Source organism: Hesperophylax consimilis, chromosome 17, assembly GCF_061612785.1.
Source record: "Hesperophylax consimilis isolate HC1 chromosome 17, BYU_Hcon_1.0, whole genome shotgun sequence".
Lineage (NCBI taxonomy): Eukaryota > Metazoa > Arthropoda > Insecta > Trichoptera > Limnephilidae > Hesperophylax > Hesperophylax consimilis.
The window spans coordinates 20,034,296-20,055,759 of record NC_142852.1 but is presented as its reverse complement, the minus strand read 5'-3'; the positions used below and the strand labels follow the sequence as shown (position 1 = coordinate 20,055,759).

General features: G+C 35.2%; 1 protein-coding gene across 1 annotated transcript; it reads left to right on the top strand.

The window, feature by feature from the left end:
- The first annotated feature begins 11,616 nt into the window (after positions 1-11,616).
- Positions 11,617-20,517, top strand: LOC149416171 (uncharacterized). The gene is made up of 5 exons (XM_089642066.1): positions 11,617-11,838; positions 15,343-15,476; positions 16,786-16,897; positions 18,496-19,051; positions 20,066-20,517. Exons 4-5 carry the CDS (start codon positions 18,526-18,528, stop codon positions 20,074-20,076), a joined length of 537 nt encoding a protein of 178 aa, XP_089498192.1. The 5' UTR covers positions 11,617-11,838; positions 15,343-15,476; positions 16,786-16,897; positions 18,496-18,525; the 3' UTR covers positions 20,077-20,517.
- The last annotated feature ends 947 nt before the right edge of the window (positions 20,518-21,464 follow it).

The following is a 21,464-nucleotide window of genomic DNA, read 5'->3' as shown; positions in this document are numbered from 1 at the left end:
ATGATAGGTTAGGTTGGATTATTATATGTTAGATTAGGTTAGGTTAGGTTGGATTATTATAGGTTAGAATAGGATAGGTTAGGTTAGGTTAGGTTGGATTATTATATGTTAGATTAGGATAGGTTAGGTTAGGTTGGATTATTATATGTTAGATTAGGATAGGTTAGGTTAGGTGAGGTTGGATTAATATATGTGTTAGATTAGGATAGGTTAGGTTAGGTTGCGTTATTATAGGATAGTTTAGGTTGGATTATTATAGGATAGGTTAGGTTAGGTTAGGTTGGATTAGGTAGAATTAAATCACAAACCAGTCTATACAAACCTAGCGTAGCCCACAAACTACTTGAAAACTGGGATATAACTCTAAAGGTGACGCGAGCAGGCATTATTAAAGGGGCAATTTTTTGTTACAGAAAATAACATGGAAAATAGGTATTGGAATTAAATCATAAACCAGTCTATACAAACCTAGCGTAGCCCACAAACTACTTGAAAACTGGGATATAACTCTAAAGGGGACGCGAGCAGGCGTTACTAAAGGTTCCCCAACATTTATAGTAACTTTTAGTAATAATTTAATAATATAACTAAATTCAAGTATTAATTCAAAGTAATCATTCCATATTTACCGTGAAGCGGAATTCGTAACCTTTACCAAAAAAACCTTTCCTTAATACGTTAATTTTAATAAATAATTTTTTATTTACAATATTTTTTTGTACAAATAAATTAACACATCATTTAAAAAAAATGTTTTTCATTGTCTATGATATAAAAAACCGTTTTGCTATATAAATTTTAACAACTTTACTATCCGATTGTGTTTTTTAATTGTTATGTTGGCAGTGCCCTACACTACGTAATAATAAACTCGAAGTATGCGAGAAATCGGTATGTCAAAATAGTGTCTCGTACGGAATATTTTCGCAAACGGTAGTCGTAGGTAAATATTTACCAAATATTTATAAATAAATGTGTTGGAAAGGTTGAAGATGTGTCTGGCGTTGAAAGTAAACCATGTAATATTTTGTATTAAATTTATTACACCCAGGGTTATTTAAGTAATCGCGGCGCGAATGAAATAAAAACGTTCCCTAACATTCTAGTTGCTATGGCTACAAACATTGCCACCCGTAACGCTGAGCAACTGCCGAAATTTTCAGTATGTTCTATGACGGCTTAGGTACCTTAGCGCTTGGCACTGTGTACTTAGTATTAATTGACACCGTCCGACTTGTTTGCTCCAATAGTGACTATGGATCTCGCTGAAATGGACAGTGTGACCATCAAGACAGAACGAGATCCCGGAGGAACAGTTGGAGAGGAAATGTCTTACACGGAGATTGATATAGATCACCAGGATGTAAAGAAAGAATGCTTGGAGTACTCCGAGCGGTTGGCAGGTATAAAGGATATTCTGTTATTATTTGGATTTTATTTCTTGATACTTGCCTTAACATAAACGAAATAGCCAACACCCAATATTTTACGAATCCCCGTATGATAAACTTATAAAATTTTTATAAATAACACTTGATTTCAACTTAATTACTAAGAGAAATTCCAGGACTGAGCTTTTAAAACACTCGCTTTTACCCAGATTACATGAAGTTAGTAATACGTACGCAGATGTACTGGATCTATTTAACTGCACAGAATCTAGGTACAAAAATACTTTACTATCATATCTTTTAAATAATTATTAATGAACAGTTAATTGTTTTTTTTTTGTTTAAATTATTCCTAGTGTTCGATTATTCTTGTTTTCTGTGACGTGTAATTACTGTGTGGATATTAAATATATCTATCTATCTATATAAAAAAATGTAAATGCTCCTTTGTTAAAAATCTCAAATCACTCAAATCTCAAATCACACTTTCAAAATGTTTCACTTTACTATGAGATATCAAAGGCAGGAAATAAATAATTTTCATTTTTTTCATTTGCATTTGACACAAAAAAGTCTACATGTGTGAGCTACTCCTATTCAAGGAACGACTCGTTTGTGTTAGTGTCAAAAAAGGCCGTGACTTTCGTTACAAATCACAAATAATGTAGCAATCAGTGCCATCTTTTGGTATCCTTATTAATCAGATATTTATATAATAAATCACGAAAAAAGCGTTGCGTTTTTTTATGTAATGCGGTACTTACAGGAGTCCTTAGTGCTCCCAACTGTCTTGAGCCAGTGAGACTGACATCCCCAATTCAATTGAATCAGCTGGATGTATCGGGGAGGGAAAGGAGATGAGAAATGGAAGGTGTGGGAGTACCTGGTCATCAGATATGGTTAAAGCCATTTCATGCAATTTTTCGTCCCGGAATGTCGATCTTTAACGAGGGCTATTCCGAAAGTATCTGACATTGCTTGAGCATTCGTGTAATTTGAGATAAAATATCTGTTTTTGAATTATAATCGTAATCCGTGGCGTAGCCAGATTCCAAGCTTAGTGGGTGGGAAGCAGCTTAAATATATACATACATAAATAAACGGAACAAGCAGGAAACTGGTGATTCCACAAACAATCTTTAAAAAAAACGACTCACAAAGTGGCTCAGTCAGCAGTCAATACTAAATGTTGTTGTCGATAGTTGAGTCCGCAATTTTTTATCATTTCATTCAAAACACAAGGTTTTATCTTAAGAGCGCTTGCGAGCCCATCAGCATTATCGTTGCACTCGAACATACGATTGGCTTTGCTCCAAATTATGTAACGTATCGTTCGCAACTAATTTTATAACAACTGGTAATTATTTCCTCCGCGTTATTGATTCTGAAACACTCCCAGAGAGGGGGGGTGCCCCTCCCGCACCCTTCTGCATCCACTGCACTACCTGGACTGTAATATATAACTTTTCGTCTTAGGATCCGAGTGACTTTGTAAGGTAGGAATGGGGAACCATGTTTGTAGGGAGGGAGAGGGGGGATATCGGCATTCTCGATATCTCATATTAACCTCATTTTAATATACTCCATTTTTTTTAATTACAACTGACAAGAATGTGCGAGTCCCCAGCTTAAAAAAACACCCAGAATAGAAAATGGGTTTCCTCTGATTTTCGCAGCATAAAGTCTGCAGCTAGAATTTTGCGCTTGGAACACGGGAACGGTTTTCTTCGCACATGAATCCGCAACTGCAGATTCATCGGTGCATACTGAACACAAAACTGGCTTTAAAATAAGAATAAATTTGCATATGATTCCATCAGTTCATCAGCTTAAATCTTCATTGTGATCAGAATAATATATTCGTTTATCTGTAATTTGCAGTATATTACGGTCTGCATCTAGAATTTTATAATTACCAATGGAACACGATTTATTCAGGTAAATAACTGACTTAAAAATGTTTCCCACTCACAGTGAAAGAAAACCGTCCTCATATTTTGAATGTTATTCTGTGTTTGTCTGGGGTGCTTTCAACAGGCCACACCAAATGATGTAGGCGGCGCACAAGCTGCGGTTTCTTCATCCTTTGAGGATTAGCGATTTGCAGTTTAAAATACGTTCAACCAATATAAATCTATATTTTGATAATAATTATATGGTAAACAATGTAGTTATAATACATCATATCGTTTTCTTCCACAGTTCCTACTGAGAAAGACGAATATATACTTGACGAACCGGGAAGAATTAAGCAGAAAGATTCAGCGAAAAAAGGAAAACATTTCGCAACATTTTCATGTTCCGCGTGTAACTTTGGAAGCATTTGCAAATCTAGATTAAAGGCTCACGTTCTGAGACACTCTAATTTCAAACCATTCTCTTGTTCCGAATGTAATTACGCTTCCTACGATAAATCATATTTGAGGTCTCATATGATGACACACTCTAGTCTTAAACCATTCACATGTTCTGAATGTGGATATTCATCTCGTCGTAAATCAGATGTTAAGTCTCACTTTGTGACACACTCAAACATTCAACCTTTCGCATGTTCGGAATGTCGTTTTACAAGTTTACATAAATCAAGTTTAATAAGGCATACTCTAACACACTCCAATGCTAAACGGTTGGTATTCGCTTGTTCTGAATGTAACTATTCATGCTTTTATAAATCAAGTTTAAAGTCACACATTCTGACCCACTCAAATGTTAAACCATTCTCATGTTTGGAATGTCATTTTACAAGTTATTATAAATTTAATTTTATAAGACATTCTCTGAAACACTCTAATATTAAATCATTCGCATGTGCCGAATGTCTTCATAAAAGTTCTTCTCAAAAAAAATTTAATTTTCACCTTCTGACTCATTCTAATGCTAAACAATTCGCATGTTCCGCGTGTAACTTTGTAAGCATTTACAAATCTAATTTAAAGGCTCACGTTCTGAGACACTCTAATTTTAAACCATTCTCGTGTTCAAAATGTAACTACGCTTCTTGCGATAAATCAAATTTGAGGTCTCATATGAGGAGACACTTTAGTGTTAAACCGTTTACGTGTTCTGAATGTGGGTATTCATGCCGTCGTAAATCAAATTTAAAATCTCATATTTTTACACACTCAAATAGTCATCCTTTCACATATTCCAAAAATTACTATTTTAGTCAATATAAGTCAAGTTTAACGAGTGACATGTCGTCAGGTCAGATGCGGAAATAATCTAGAAAAAAACCTTAATTTTTGCTATCGTGAATAGCACATCTTATGATAATAGTTACAGAATATTAAAAATATTGAGTTATCAGAAGCATTTTGCATGTTTCCAGTTTTTTTGATAATTATTTATGTAGTTATGGACTTAAAATATTATGTTTTATTTACCTTGAAACTTTCATAAATGTAGTAATATTGGGTTAAATGGTACAGCTATAGAATGAAAAAAGTAACATTTTCAAACGTCCTTAAGTGATAAAAATGAATGATGTGCTTATTCGTCCCAAAATTGGTAATTTCGGTGTATCTCAAGGTACAGTTCTGTGTCCTTATCTGTGTCTTTATCATCTAAGTAAATGAAATATTCATACAAAAGCTAAGCGAAAACATAATATCTTATACTGACGATACACATAATAATATTATTGTAGAAAGCAATCACTTTGTGGTTTGACATATTTAAAATGAAATAAAATACTTTTGGTTTTACAACCACGAGTTTTTTATAATTTTTTGAACCGACCGGTTTAACTTTACTCAAGCATCTTCAGGGTTTAAATTATTACAGTCATAATTTGTACCCTAAAGATGCTTGAGTAAAGTTAAACCAGTCGGTTCAAAAAATTATAAAAAACTCGTGGTTTTAAAACCAAAAGTATTTTATTTCATTTCAAATAATAATAATTTAAAGCACTGACTGGAAAACTGTTAACAACTTAGCGAATAGTGGAAAACTTGTTCGATATGTATCTCGTCTCCTTAAACACTGTTAAAACAACATTTTAAATTAATATCACATATTTGTAAATTTGTTAAACCAATAAGAAAATGCATTTGTGTATTCACAACACTTGTAAATATTCTTGGGCTAGAAAACATAAAAATGTGGTCAGTGTAATTGTTCAATCGATGTTACAATTTACAATATGGTTATTTTGGCTGGGGAAGAATGTATATATTATGATTGGTACTATTATTTTTTTATGATAAACTAATGTTTATAAGATAAGGTTTTTTATGCATTGCACAAGGATAACAAATTATTCTAAGCAATAATTAGTCGCCTGAAATATCAATACAAATTGAAAATATCTCCCGAGTAAAAGTAAATGCCTTCTTCTTCTTTATGTGCCGTATCAGGTCCCCCCGACGTTGGCGATCACTCTAGAAAATGCCTCTTTGTCTCGCGCTGCCTGGAATAGCTCCTCCACACTACTAATGCCGGTCCACTCTCGTATATTTCGCAGCCAAGACATTTGTCTCCTACCAGGCCCTCTGCGACCCTCTATCTTGCCTTTCAATATTAACTGAAGCAAGTGATACTTCTCCCCTCGAAGTACATGACCCATATATGAAATTTTCCTGATTTTTATTAATCTAAGCAGTTCTCTCTCTGCTCTAGCCCGCCTGAGAATATCTGTGTTGGTGATCATGTCGGTCCATGGGACTTTGAGTATTCTCCGGTGAAGCCACATTTCAAAAGCCTCTAACCTGTTCATGGTATTTACTTTCAAGGTCCATGTTTCCCATCCATACAACAAGACCGACCACACATAAAATTTTAGCATTCTCTGCCTTAGTTTCAAGCTGATATTATCATTGCAGAAGAGGGATTTCAGTTTAATGAACGCAGTTCTTGCTGCTTCAATTCTGCACCTAACCTCTACATCTGGGTCAAGAGTCTCCGTGCGAATCCTGCCGAGGTATCTAAATCTTTCGACCTTTTCGACATTGCAACCATTTAACTGTATCACTGATTCAGAGTGATCTAGTCGTAGGCCCAGTTGCTCACCAGCATTATTAACAGGATTAAAGTAAATGCCACCGACGGGAATTGAAGCCGCACCTTCTGATGTCCGGTCAGGTGCTCTGGACCAATGAAATTATATCTCCTGAGTAAAATAAAACAAAATAAGCTCAGTGGTCCAAAGCAACTGACCGGACATTAGAAGGTGCGGTTTCAATTCCCATCGGCGGCATTTATTTTTACTCGGGAGATATATTCAATTTTTATTAATATTTCAGGCGACTTATTATTGCTTATAATAATTGGTTCTATTTTAAATACACTTAAAATAATTAAAAGATTGATAATAAAGGAAATCTGAAAAAAAAAACATTTGAAACCTTTTTTACAATATTCAACTATGGACAAAATGTTTACAAAATATTGAATAATTCAAATATTTGAGGGAATCTACTTACAGAATAACTTGATATAAAAATAACATTAAAATTCCAAAATGTATCACCAATCATCTTCAGAATACCCACCTATTTGGAAATAACTTATTTTAGCAACCTTTCTTTAAATCATGGTATATCGCACGCTTGTGCTTTATATTTTAAGAATGAGTTTTATATTGTTTTTGTTTATATCTGTCGCCACTATGTTATATTTGAAGAAATGAATAAATATTGTTTTGTGTATAATGTTAATCCGTGGATGTGACATTAATAAACTATTTGAAATTATCCACATTCACGGAACCCTGCATTATGTACCTAGCTATAAGATTGACAAATTCCTTAAAATGTAACTTGTAAAAAACAAACAATAAACAATTGGCTGGCGGGCAGCGGGTAGAAAGTGTGAGTAGTCCGAGGCTGGCTCGTACGCTCCAACGGCTATAGAAATCCGACCAATGAGAAGCCATAAATGGGCCGCCGGACCTTTTTTTATGTGCCGTTGTAGAGTCGCAATTTTGACAAAAAGCAGCAATTTTAAATTTTAAAGTCTCCTTCTCCATTGGGTCGCCATCGCCTCGGATATATCTTCGCATCTACCAGCTACCTGCCGCAGCCCCTTTCTGCTGAGTTCTGAGAATTTTACTGGCCCTTCTCCCTCATTGACTGAAGTATCCCGCATCGACTAGACTCCGGCGGGAACCACGAGGATTAAGACCCTGACATACTTAACCGCATTTTTAAAGGCGATCTTTCTACTTGTGTCCCGTGGAGCAAATGCACACATTTTTTTCTTTTAAGGTACATAAAACCACAAAAAATTTCTTTTTTTTTTAAAGTTTCTTTATTCATTGAAATTATTTTTTGTTACATGCATTGAGGATTTTTCGACCACCATACTAGGCATATGCCCGTTGTATGGTGGTCGATTTTCTATACATTAACATAATATTGCGCCCTTGAAGTGATTTTCTCACAAAAACGGCGCTATATAAATAATCCAATCATCATTGTTATTATTAAAGGTAGCACAGTAGGTACATGAAACTTGTATGCCGTACAGTGGTGCCAAACAGTTTTAATTAATTTATGTAAAAAGTTTTTAAACTTTCGGCTATTAATATTATAGTAATTATATATAGTTCTTTACAAACAAAAACCTTTATTGGTGGTATAACCTACGTTCTTTAAAGAAATACCTCAAAGAAATTCTTAAAAGAAACGAAAATTCGACCCTTTCCGGATATCCATTTTTGGACACCGGCTGCAAAGTGAGTATGTGTACTGGATCTTTTGATGTCGTTATTTAGTGCATTGTATATTTTTGGTGCGATCTATGTGTATTGACTTTGTGAGAAAGTGGTTTTTGTTATGGGGATTGTGCATTTTCCATGCGTTGAGTAGCGTGTATGTATATCTTTTTGAGTAGAATTTATCAAACCATTTTTCCAGATATGGATGAGAACTATCTTAATATATAGTTGGCGAATGTCCAGGACTGCTAGTTTCTTAAAGAGTGGCTCAGATGGGTAAGAACGGGAACATTTGAAGATGATCCTTAACAAAAGTTTTTGAACAGTTACTAGAGGGTAGAGAATGGATGCAGCACAACCTCCCCATCCTATAATGCCGTACGTAGCTATAGATTGGAATATTGCAAAATAAACACTTTTGAGTGTTTTTATATCAAGGATTGATCGAAGAGAATAAAAAATATATTTCGTATATGGAAGAATCTCAGTACATTGATTTAACTATCAGTATTGCGCGTCTTGCGAGTACTGCGAGTTTTGCGCAAGAAGCTGAGAAGAGTGTTCCTTTATCCGAAATACGGATTATCCGCAAAGCAAATGCACCAGAGGACACGAAAAAAATGCGGGGTATTTTTCGACAGGGAATTTTCTAGATAGCTTTGAAAAATCATTGTGGGGAATCATTAATCGTGAATGCACTTAGAAACTTTTGTGGGGAATTACTAAATTATTGCGAGAAATCATGCATTAACCTTAACAACTCCTCCCTTCCTCATGGATTCGAAAAAATATTTTGGGAATCGAGCACCGAGTGAGCAATACCCCACACGATAATTCTTTTCGGCATACAATTACTTGAAAAAGTAAGTACAAGTGCAAAATACTAGGGAACTGGTATTTATTCATACTTGTAGCAGTTGTTTCAATTATCAATACGAACTATTAATTTCATTTTTTAAATCCGGCTAAATTACAAAATTATTTAAAACTTCTACAAGGTTCCATAATTATTGTTGTAATTAAAAAAATCTTCTTTCTTTTATCTATAAATGTTGCGTTTATGTTAATTATTTTATCATTATTAATTTTAAAAAATTGTTACTTACATGACTTTTTATTTAAATACGAATTTCCTCAACAAACTTTAATATAATTTATATATAATTTTTCTTAACATTTTTTTTACACTAACTCCACAGAGAAAGCCTCGAAGAAAATAATTTCTCTTAGGGCCTGTGTCATCTTTGGAAATGCTGTGTGTGGGGTCTTTTTTAGGAAAGGAAGGAGAGGTCGTTCTGTGAAGGAAAAGGGTATGAGGGGTGGGTCAAGGCGATGGGTCTAGAGATCAGTTGGAGAGGTCAAAGGGTCTCCCCAAACTAGCCTCTCCAGATCTGGCGCATCACGTAGCTTGGGGGCAGGCGCATCCTGAACACACCTCACCCGATGAACCCGAAAACCCCTGCTAATAATTAAAAAAACTTACCGAACCACTTGGGGTGGCAATAAATGGGGCAGCGGTACCCAAAAACGCCTCAAAAATTACAACCCCAGCGCCATCCCAACATGTAAGAATATTTTTTTTTATATTTATTGTAAAAAAAAACATTGATTAAAACAATATCATTAAAAATTGTATTGATGTACACTATTCTTATATTTCTTATCAAGTTTAGTGCTTGAATAGTATGAAAATAATATTTAGTTAATAGCTTTGTAAAACTTTAAATGAATGATATCTAAAAGTTTTAAAAAAAATCTTTTTAGTGAAAATATAACTTGGTTCTTTTGGCAATATATGATTTTGAAGTTAGCATCTTTCTTCATGTCAATAATGATCAAGGGTAATCGTAACATACGTTATTATCTACGGGTTCAAAGATGGTGTAAATTTAATTACTTTATGAAAATATACCTATTGCAAGTTAGCTTTAAAATATTAAGAAGAATTATTTGTTTGCGTCCGTACATACGCAATATGAATATGAATAAAATTATTTTGTCCATCATCAATCTCAATTCTTTCATGAATGCAATATTGTGTCGGTGAACGCAATAGTGCCCTTCGTGGCAGCTGGACGCGCCAAGCCGTCTTCCAACCGCTTTGTGTTTTTTTTTAGTATTTTCAAGGGAAATGAGGCTACATCCTTTTGAAATTATTTAAAAAATAAGTAAATCAACATTTTAAATTAACTTACCATTTAGTAATCAGAACTTTGTAGTAATTTGATTAGAGTACAGTGTGTTAAAAATGAATAGTCGAAAATTGTGCTAAAAAATATTCTAAATTCGCTGAAGTTGAACTTGGGACGAGAATCGGTAACTGTAGGTACGCCAGATGTTTTCAACGGAATTCTCGGAAACTCTGAAAGTCCTAACAAGTGCCCAGGGTAATTTATTATCCTGACCGTCGCCTTTTATTGCGGGCACATTGTACCAATAACATAATTACCAGGAAAAAGATTACATGAAGATGGACATGTCGAACGTCACAGCGATGCTGCCAAGGTCTGGTATCTATGAGAGGATATTGTGTCAGCGCTCTATTAGCAGAAGACACATATCTGGACGGGTGATGAACCTCGTGCTGGCACTGTTGGTGGACGCGGTGCACTCTTTCGCTGCAGCAGCTGGTCCAGTTTCCTCACCACCTAGGATTCTTGCTGCAGATTCTCCATCTTCGTGTCACCTGTTTCTGTACATCATTTTATTTAACTTAATTTCAATTTATTTTTGTAATATTTATATTTTTTGTAATACCTGCATTAACTGTAAATCGCCGCTGAGGTTATATCTCACAAAAGCGGCGCTATAAAAATCATCCAATAAATAAATAAATAAAATTGCTTTGATTTTATGATACTTTGAATTTTGCAAAATGCTGAAAGCATACTCAATTTTTTCACTTTGCTTGGAAATAATGAATCATAATATTATTCTAGCTTGTCGTTTCGTAATTTGTAAACACTGATTTTTATCTTGTAAATTCCGTCTAAAATGTTATAATTTTAGCACTGCATTACTAGTTTTGATAGTAACTACTTATCGTAGGTAGGTACTAAAATGACGTGATAATAATTATTTTGAGGAGCGGTCATGTTTTATACGCTGGCAACACCGCTAGTAAAGAACACCAATTTCAAGCAAACTAGTGTCACAACCAAGGTTGCCAACTTGTGGAGAATTCCCTAAATCGCGGGGAATTTCTAAGAATATAAACCGATTGTGTACCTTATAGGGAGAACCTTGACGTTGGGTAATGCGGAAATTCTACAATATTAGAACTGAAGTTACTAATACCGATTTAAGGAGCAATAATTTTCAAACTATCCAACCAAATTAAAATTTAATATTTACAGTTACAACTGAGCGCGATCTATAATTTCGTTGTCTTTCGCGGCAAACTTTCAAAACATAATTGAATTTTGTACGTCTGAACAAAAGAGAAAAACCAGAAATGACTCAATACGAAAAAATAAATACTAATTTCAATATGTTTGTTTTTCATTTTGGAGGTAAAAGAACTAGTGGGGAATTCGAACAGATACATTGGCAACACTTCCGTGCGTTTTTTAGCCTAAAGAATTCCCGAGAACTGCGTCAGTGGATGCGTACGTAATTTTTGAAGTTGACAATCAATTTTAGCAAAACAATAGTGAAAGTCGTAGTTAATCACCAAGAGACACACATAATTACCCATATTGTGATTTCTCCAAACAAACTGAGCGATAGAGATAAGTTGAAATTTGACATAAACGCAAATTCTTGGTGGCACCAACGCAGTGGAAAACGGCCGTAAGTATTAACTTTTACATAAACGTCAAATTATCACTAAAAATTAAGGTACGAGTAAAATTTTAAATTGTAAACATTCTATCTATCTGTCTGTATAAATAAAAATGTCAATGTCCGTTTGTTAAATATCTTAAATCTCCGAAAGTCCTTCATCGATTGCTTCGACATTTTGACACAACGTTGCATTCGAATACGCGTGTGTTTTTGTATACATATATCACATAGATGTCACATGTGACAAGTAAAACATGTTATGTTTTCTAAACAGCGTAATCTGATGGACAAACATGTATAATATCGCCAACTGTTATACGCAAAAACCAACACACGCTATTATTTCTTTATCTGCACTGACAGACTGATCCACAGCTACAGCACAGTGGCGGGGAACAGCTAGTATTAGATAAATAATAAAATAAGACACAAAAAATACAAATTAAACACTATTCTGTCATTGATTAACGTTCTTATTCAAAATACTTAACTCTAAATTCGACTGTTGTGAACTCCTGCAACTTGTAAACATACATACACCCACAGTAACAACACGACAAAATACAATATTCTCCAGCAGCACACATAAGCGTAACTACATTGCCCACTCTCCGATACAACGACTTCACACCATGGGAAATCATTACTTGGGTGATGTTGACATATTGAATACCAACTTGGCAAGTTTTGTGGATCATTTAAAACATTTATTTCAACAATACTCCTAAACACATCATGTAAACCTACAAATAGCTGTAATTTTCTGTTTTTGTTTCTTGTGTTTGTATGACTTGTTGCATAGCTTTTATCATATGTAATTTTATTCTTATATTTTATGTTTCAAAATATCTGTCAAATTAAAATTATACTACCAACCATGTAAAAGCCCTCTGGGCGTTAAATAAATAAATAAATAAATTTATGTTATGGAAACGTTAGGTTCTACGTATCATAACTGATTTTGGTAAACTTGTCGATTTCCGCTGCATGCAAAGGCCCTTTAAAAAAACGACAACACTTGATTTTATCTTCTCTATCTAATGGAAACGACTATTTAAGGCACACACACAAGATGTGTTTTTAGCTTGTTAGTTTGGGTTATTTATAATAATTTGTGCGTATTTCCTTACCTTCAAACTTACTGCGATTGAGAAAAAATGAAATTTTTATGCATCATTTACCAAATCCCAACACATTATTAGTAATTTCTTGTAGAAATTAATTTGAAACCTAGTGCTTTTGATATTGGTGTATAGAATATTTACATTCCAGACTTTTTTGTAGGCCTTTTTAAGCTATACAATTCCGTAGTACATTATTTTGATGTATCTCATATAGTTTAGACAGCTTTAGCAGTGTAAGCGCCCGAAAATATTTTTTTACTACTTGATTACAAAACATCCACTTTTTCTACTTTCTGTAAATATATTACTCATTTTATATATGTAAAAACCTTCCGGAAGAATTTCTCTAAATGATAGTGAAAACCCTATCAAAATCTATTACGTAGTTTAGAAGAACTCAGCGCACAAACAGACAGACGCGGATAGCGACTTTATTTTATACTATTTACAGATATTTTAAAGGGAAATATTTAATTAGAACGTGGCTTATCTTGTAATGGTGTTCCGGAAATGTAGTTAGAACCTAGTACAGGGTTTTCCAATAAGAGGTGTTATTTTGAATAGCCCGCTATTTCGGTAGATGTTACTTTTGAAGCTGTAATTTTTTGACATTTGACAAGTAGAAACTACGCCATTAATAAAAATGGAACGATACACGCTTCAATAACGCATTGAAATTATTGAAATTCATTTGAGTGAATCAAATGCAAATCATCTTGAGTGATGAGGCCCATTTCCACCTCGGTGGCTTCGTCAACAAGCAAAATTGTCGCATCTGGGGCTCGGAAAACCCAAGAGTTACGGCCGCTGTTCCCAACTTTTTAATCGTTATCTAAGTTCAAATCTTTGTTTTTGCTCAGCCAAGCGATTTTTAAGCATTTTGTAGGGAACGTTCGATTTGCGTTGTTCCCAATCATTTTATCTTTGAAAATCTTAAGTAGCCCCACACACTACCGCACATTACTATAGACAATAAAATGACATTAAATTAAAAACTTTGTTAAATTAATATTAAAGAGTTAATTATTGTAGCTCTTATTAACCTTTCCCTTACTGTGCTAAAAAAATACACGCGTTACGGTGCTGTGTAGTCAATACACATCTCAAAATAAGCGATTTAATATCGGAAAAATATGAATATTTATAGCTAATCGATTATGTTTATTATATTTTATATCAAAAGTGATAATAATTGTAATTTAATTGCTGAAAACATGAAAAAACCATCGGCAGATGCTAAAGAAACGTGCGAGGGGTCCACATCTAACGACGGTTCGCGGCCAACTGGCTAGCGGCTGGCACAAATACAGCTATGCGGTCGTAGGTATCGATGGTCTAAATCATAAACTACAACTGCAGAAGTGTGGATGTCTCATGTTCCCGCATAGCGAATTAAAGCGGGACATCAATAGCGTGTCATTTCCTCGCACACTCTTCGCGTATTTAGTATCACACGGTTGATTGCATTGGTGTATTTGTTCCCGATTTTTAACAAAAAACTCTGATTTTTAATTGAATTTGAAAACTATGTAATATATTATTTTTTGATTCAGTGCATAAATGTATAGCGGAGGAATACCTAACATCTGAACCCAGAATTTATTATATTTATAGAGTTATTAAAGTTATTAGAAGCAATGTGTAGTAAATACACACCACAGATGAGGAAAGGTTAATACACATTACTTCTTTTAAATACCGTTATTCATAAACTGGTATTTCATATTTTTTAAACTAACGAATATATTATATTATATAAAGTGACATCTTGAACGTGATGCCACAATCGGGACCAATTGGGACTTCCCATTTGATTTGGCAGATCGACTTAAGTTTTTTCTCTGTGCGACATCAAAAGAAACCTAAACAAACCTTAAAATGGAGATCAAAGCAATGCACGCGAAGAACTTCACACAAAATGATAAGATGAGGCTGGTAGAGCTCATTACATCGTCGCCGGCACTTTTATCTAAATCAACGGGCGGTCCGAGTTATTTGTTGAACACAAGAGTAAAGGATGCCGCTTGGAACAACGTTTTAGTCCAGTTTAACAGCGGGAGCTAATCTCAACGGTATGTGATTTATCTTATATAATATTGTGTCTTCTTCAAATTCAGATGAAATTAACAAGCGTCCCTCAATTCTGTTTCGTATCTCGGGTTTTCCTAGCTCAATTCTGTTTCGTATTAGAGCGAATGAGACATATATTATGACGCAAATGTGAATGATAGAAGTCGGGGATGCCCGAAGAAGACATGGCACGATCAAGTGAACCAGATACTTGAGACGGCCCATGTCAAAAGTCAGAATAACCAAACTTTGTATGAGACGATGCTTGAAGGGAACGAGGCCAAATTATTTCTTCTAATCTTTTAAATCATTGCAGATCGCTCGTTGCTCTCAAAAAGGCTGTTGCCACATATTTGGTACTGGGGAAGGGCCCAGCCAAGATGTTGAGGACCCTATACTATTAAAGGTCGAAGCAGCAATTGGCATAAGTTCTTCCGGCCTGGAAAACCGGTAAGTTTAAATTTTTTTCTTTTTAACGCTCTTTTATTGGCCGTTACATAAGAATATTAAAAATTACTTATATAGTATTATACATAAATGAACTGCCTCAGTAATAATCAGATGTGGTGGTTAGTACCAGAATTTCTGCACAGAAATAAATCCCAACTTGTAGTATAAAGATGGTTTGGGCATGTCGAGAGAAGAATGAAGAAAGTAGTGTTAGAAGAATATTTGACGCAAATGTAAATAGTAGAAGAAGTCGGGGACGCCCGAGGAAGACATGGCACGATCAAGTGAATCAGTTACTTGAGACGGGCTATGTCAAGAGTCAGAATAATAGAAGATGATGTATGAATGAGACAAAGAGTGTTTGCCGAGACCGAGTTGTTTGGCAGTCTGTCCAGTGTCAACTACCTACCATTGCGGAGAAACGGCGTGATGGTTAGTTAATAGTTAGTTAGTTTTGTAGTATTACGTAGTGGAATCTGAAAGCTTATCACGCATTGTACATTGTAGTTGGATTGTGTATGTTACTTCCAGAGATGTGCTTTATTTCAAATAAATCCATTTCAAATGGAAATGCAAAATGCAAAATAGGTATTTTCCATTTTGCATTTTAAATGCTTTTCTAAAAACCATTTTGCATTTTAAATGCTTTTCTCAATGCATTTTCCATTTTAAATGCTTTTTTGCAACATTCTTCCTACTATCTCAACTCATCTTTTTTTCATAAGCCCCAAATATCAGTCGGTCCTCAACCTCGTCGCTATGAGAGATAATTTATATTTGTCAAGTTGCTCCCTGGTAGGAGCCCTGGCAATTGAGTGATACCATTACAAAAAATACTGATTCAAATACTGAACATGGGGCCATGACGCTGTAATAATGTTAGATAGCAGTTTCTATGTTTTTAGTTTTTACGTTGGGAACATTAGTCCCGCGCAAATTTTTTGTGGTTTCATAATCTTTAGTCGTGGTGTTTATGGGTTTACCATCATGTAATATGTTTGTTTTACATTGATGTCCATTATTAAATGACAAAATTGTTTAAAAATTCTATAATTATTTTAATTGTTTAACCTGAGAAACCATTTTGCATTTTCAATGCATTTTGAAAATAGGTATTTTGCATTTTGCATTTGAAATGCTTTTCTAAAAACCATTTTGCATTTTGCATTTTCAAATGGAAAAATTTTGACCCATTTCCATTTTGCATTTCAAATGGTTTTGGGTACCCATTTTGAACATCTCTGGTTACTTCTTGCTTGGTAAATATTATATGATTTTACTCTCAAGTCCTTCTATTGTATTTTGAAAGGTTTGATTCAAATGATGTGATCGAGCCAACTAACAACGCAGCCAACTCTAACACGGTACTCGTAGGACAGCATCAACAATCGGAATCAGTAGAGATTGAGGACTGGATATTGGTAATTTTATTTAATTTTTACTGTCTTCTCAATCACATTGAAGGATGAGATATATAATACTATATATACATAGAAAACACAGAAAATATTTAAAAAATAATAACATCGACTGTACTGAACTTCTTTCCCTAATTCATTTTGACATACCCTTAAGACATACGCGCCACACAGAACTATTCCACACGCTAAATTCTCTCTCTGGTTTCAATCCTGGGATTGGTTTGCAGCAATTTTATCTACTCTCCTCTTCCATTCTTCCCTGTCTTGTGCGGCTCTTTTGACTTCTGCATATGATGAGCAGCACACGTCCACCAGCAGGTCCTCCAGGTACTCTCGGCGTGGGCGTCCCCTAGAGTTGGTCCCCTCGGTCATACCCTCCATTATGACATGCAAGAGGCCTTCTTGTCGTATAACATGGCCGATCCATCTTGCACGCCTTTCGGACAAGGTCCTGAGCAGGTGCCTTCCTCCTTCGATTCTTTGGAGAACCTCCTCATTTGTAACATGGTCTCTCCAGGAAATTCCTAATAGTCTTCTATAGGACCACATCTCAAAAGCCTCTAGTCTCCGTTTATCTCTTTCGGATAGGCACCATGTTTCGCAGCCGTACATCAAGATACTCCATACATAGGTCTTGATGAGGAGTATTCTTAGTTTTAGGTCTATATTATTGGATTCTATACGCTGAATTACAAAACGTTAAATAATATTTGCCTAAACTCTAACATCGACATTTTCTCCGATTCACTGCCCAAATTTAAAAAGAACATAATGTCAATAATATAAACAGTGTGCATACATCACCACTTCTCACATCTACAAACATACTCACACATACAACACACACACCTACCCATTACGCACATCACCCAATAATTAATAAATATACATACCATAAATAAGACACTACAGAGAAACATATCATAGGTACCAACCATGAAATATTATTAATATCTGTAAATTTTCTCACCACTGTGATCAATGTACTGTTTGTTTCTTTATAAATAAATAATAAATATGTCAGTTATACAGGGTGTATCGGCACTAACCCGACAAACTTTAACCAGCTATTCCTTAGCACATTTGGAGTAAAAAATGTTATGGGCACTTTGCTGTCCGGTAGCATTTTTTTTTCAATTAAAAACAAAAAAAATCAAAATTTCCACACTACATCACTGTCATTGGCATTGCGTTTCGTGTTCAACAGCTGTTATAAGCAAGTATGTCAAAAAGCGTCTTCGCTCTTTCGCACACACTAAATAATAATAGTTAAAAATGAGACGAATGGTGCCGTGCCATTTCGTTGTAATCGTAGAAGTGCGCCAATATAGGTACACACGTGCATTATTCAACGGAATTCGAATAAAATATTTGCCAGATGGGTTTTCAAACTTTGACAAAAGATAAAACAGTGGTGACATGTGGTGAAAATATGAATAATACATTTTTTATTAAAAAAAAACGTTACCGGACAGCAAAGTGCACCTAAGATTTTTTACTCAAAATATGCTAAGGAATAGCTGGTTAAAGTTTGTCGGGTACGTGCCGATACACCCTGTATTTGAATTTTGTTGATATTCTTCTTATCTTTTGTTTAGGAAGAAAATCCGATTTTCACATTTCCCGAGATGTCGGTTCAAGCTGTCCCCCCATTAACCGTTCAGAGTCACGCCATTCAGAGTCACGCCATTCAGAGTCCCGAGATGTCGGTTCAAGCTGTCCCCCCATTAACCGTTCAGAGTCACGCCATTCAGAGTCCCGTGATGTCGGCACCAGCTGTCCCCCCACTGCCATCTGAAATTCCCCCCACTCCAGTTACGTCCTCACTAACCGTCCCCCCTTCTGTTAGTAGGAAGGCGTTCAAGAGGCGGCTGTGTTTGAAGAAATCAGCGAAGGACTCTCTTGAAGCGGAAGGAACGAGGATTAAGGACATGCAAGACATGGAGGCGAAGGCAAAGGTCCAGTCAGAAATGACAACAGAGATAATTTCTACAAAAGCCGCCCAAGAAAAACTTGTTTTGGAGATGATAGAAGAGGAGAGACTCGCTAAGGCAGCGGAATGGGCAATTCGCCAAGAAATATTAAAAGAGCAACTTGCCGTTGTAAGGTTGGAGAGGGAGGCCAAAGAGATCACCCTAAAGAAATTAACAAGTGGTAATTGTTTTGTTTACTTATTATTTTTATTTAAATATTCATCAAACTTATTATCATGTCCATAAACCATTCTACTCTAAAGAAATACTTATTTATTTTCATAAATAGAAAAAACAAGAAATAGCAAATAACACTTAGCTGATAAGACTTAGCTGGGCGTACTGTACAGGGCCCGCAGATACTTAATAGTACACAACTGCTGACCCTGTACAAATCGCAAGTGCGCCCTACTGTCGAATTTGGCAGCCATCTCTGGTCCGGAGCCCCTAAATACCTGAAAAAAACCCTTGACTCTGTGCAAAAACGGGCGGTCCGTTTGATAGATTCCCCAATATTAACAAACGGACTGCAATCTTTAGAGCACAGGCGTCAGGTAGGTATGCTGTCCTTGTTCTATCGGTATTACAATGGAAGATGCTCTGAGGAACTAGCGTCATTGATCCCTTCGGCACCGGTGCGTAGTCGGGATACACGCCAAACGCGCGCCCAACATTTATACACGGTTGACATTTGTCACATGAGAACGGGTCGCTTCTACGATTAGTTCTTAAGTTCAACAGCTCGGCTGTGGAACGAACTGCCGGCCTCTGTGTTTCCTCCCTCCTACAACATGGGACTGTTCAAGACCCATGTTCACTCCTTCCTCTCCACAAAAAGACCCTCCACACAGCATCCTCAAAGATGACATAGGCCCTGAGGGAAATTATTTTCTTCAGGGCCTCCTGTGTGGAGTAAATATAAAAAAAAAAATAAAAAAAATATGTTATGAAGAACTCCACATGTGACTATCACTGCCATTGTGGTGTAGAGGTTTAATCGCAGGCCGTTTGATAAGACAGGAAACCTCCTTTTCCATAATCCGTATTGTCTTTCCACAACGTTTCTGGTTTTAATGTGTCTTTCATTATAGTTTTGTTGGACAGGTGTTTCAGAATTCCTGTATGGTGTCATGAGATATGTCTGAAATAAAACATCAATATTTTTGTAATAATATTATACTGTTTTCTTTTTCAGAATGTCCTTAAAATCGAACAACTGGAGCATCTGCGAACGGTGCGCTTTGAAATGTGCATTCTTCATTTAATAATTTTATATAACTTTGTATGTTTTTAAACTTATTCTTACATTTAACATTACCCAATAACATTTTTGTAATAATAATTAAATTAGCGCCATCTGTGAACGCAGAGATTATGTACGTTCCTTACTGATTTTTCAAGTTTTTAGGAAGATCTTGTTTGAAAGTCATTACATACTATGTAAACACTGAACACAATATTTTAAAAGTTATGTTATGCAAATGTCTTGTTTAAAAGTCATTAATTAAATTTTTCTTACATACCACATTGCCAAATAACTTTTTGCAATAGTTAAATTATGAAAAGAGATTATAACGTACGTTCCTTGCTGATTTTTCAAGTTATGTTATGAAAATGTCCTGTTTGAAAGTCAAAAACTATGTAGACACCGAATAGAGTATTTTTAATGTTATTTTATGCAAATGTTTTGCTTAAAAGTCATTAAAACTATATAAACACTGAACCAAGTATTTTTAATTATTTTTTTTTCAAATATTTCTGGCTTCGCCTTTCAAGGATTGTTATAGGCTATCATTTAAAATTACAGAGAAAGGAAAGATGAATTTAAATATATTAATTTTATTTATATGTGCATAATTCAGAATCGTATGGAAGATTGGATTCGAGATGTTGAATGGGGGGGGGGGGCAATTTTAGATAACGCTTGGTAGATTAGAGTATATTTATTTAGAGAGCGACAACCAAAAAATAAGTGATCTAAAGTTCCCACGTATAAAGCACAGAATTTACAATCTGGGTGGTCGAGGACGTGAATTTTAAAAATGTGAGAAGGAACGGAACAATTTACTGACGTTATACAAATATCTTAGTTGATTAAAACATTAAAGTTGTGTATTTAATACCTTTAATGGATATCCGCTGTCTCCTACGAGTACTCCATTTGGGTATTGGCCGGTCTCAAAGACCGCTTTGGCGCGGCAACCTTGGAAGATGAGCGAGTCATGCATTGCTCCTGGCCACCTGGCTACTATGTCTCTTATCCTCATCTTCGCGTCTGATATTGTTTGGACATTTAACGAAAAGTATCCCTTCTGATTTCGGAAAGTTTCCGCTTCTGACCCGCCTGTTTTAGAAAGTAGATGGTTAACACAATACATACTTATATAATAGTAAAATCAATCAATCAACATTTGAACTTAAATAAAAATAAACTTTATAATTATTAGAACTTTATAATATGTGATTTGAGTGCAGTGTTTTAAAAGTGAATAATCGGACATTTGCTCAAAAATATTGGACATTCGAAACGAACGGCGATCGGTAAATGCACTCCAGAAGTTTTCAACGTAATTCTCGGAAACTGGGGAAGTTTG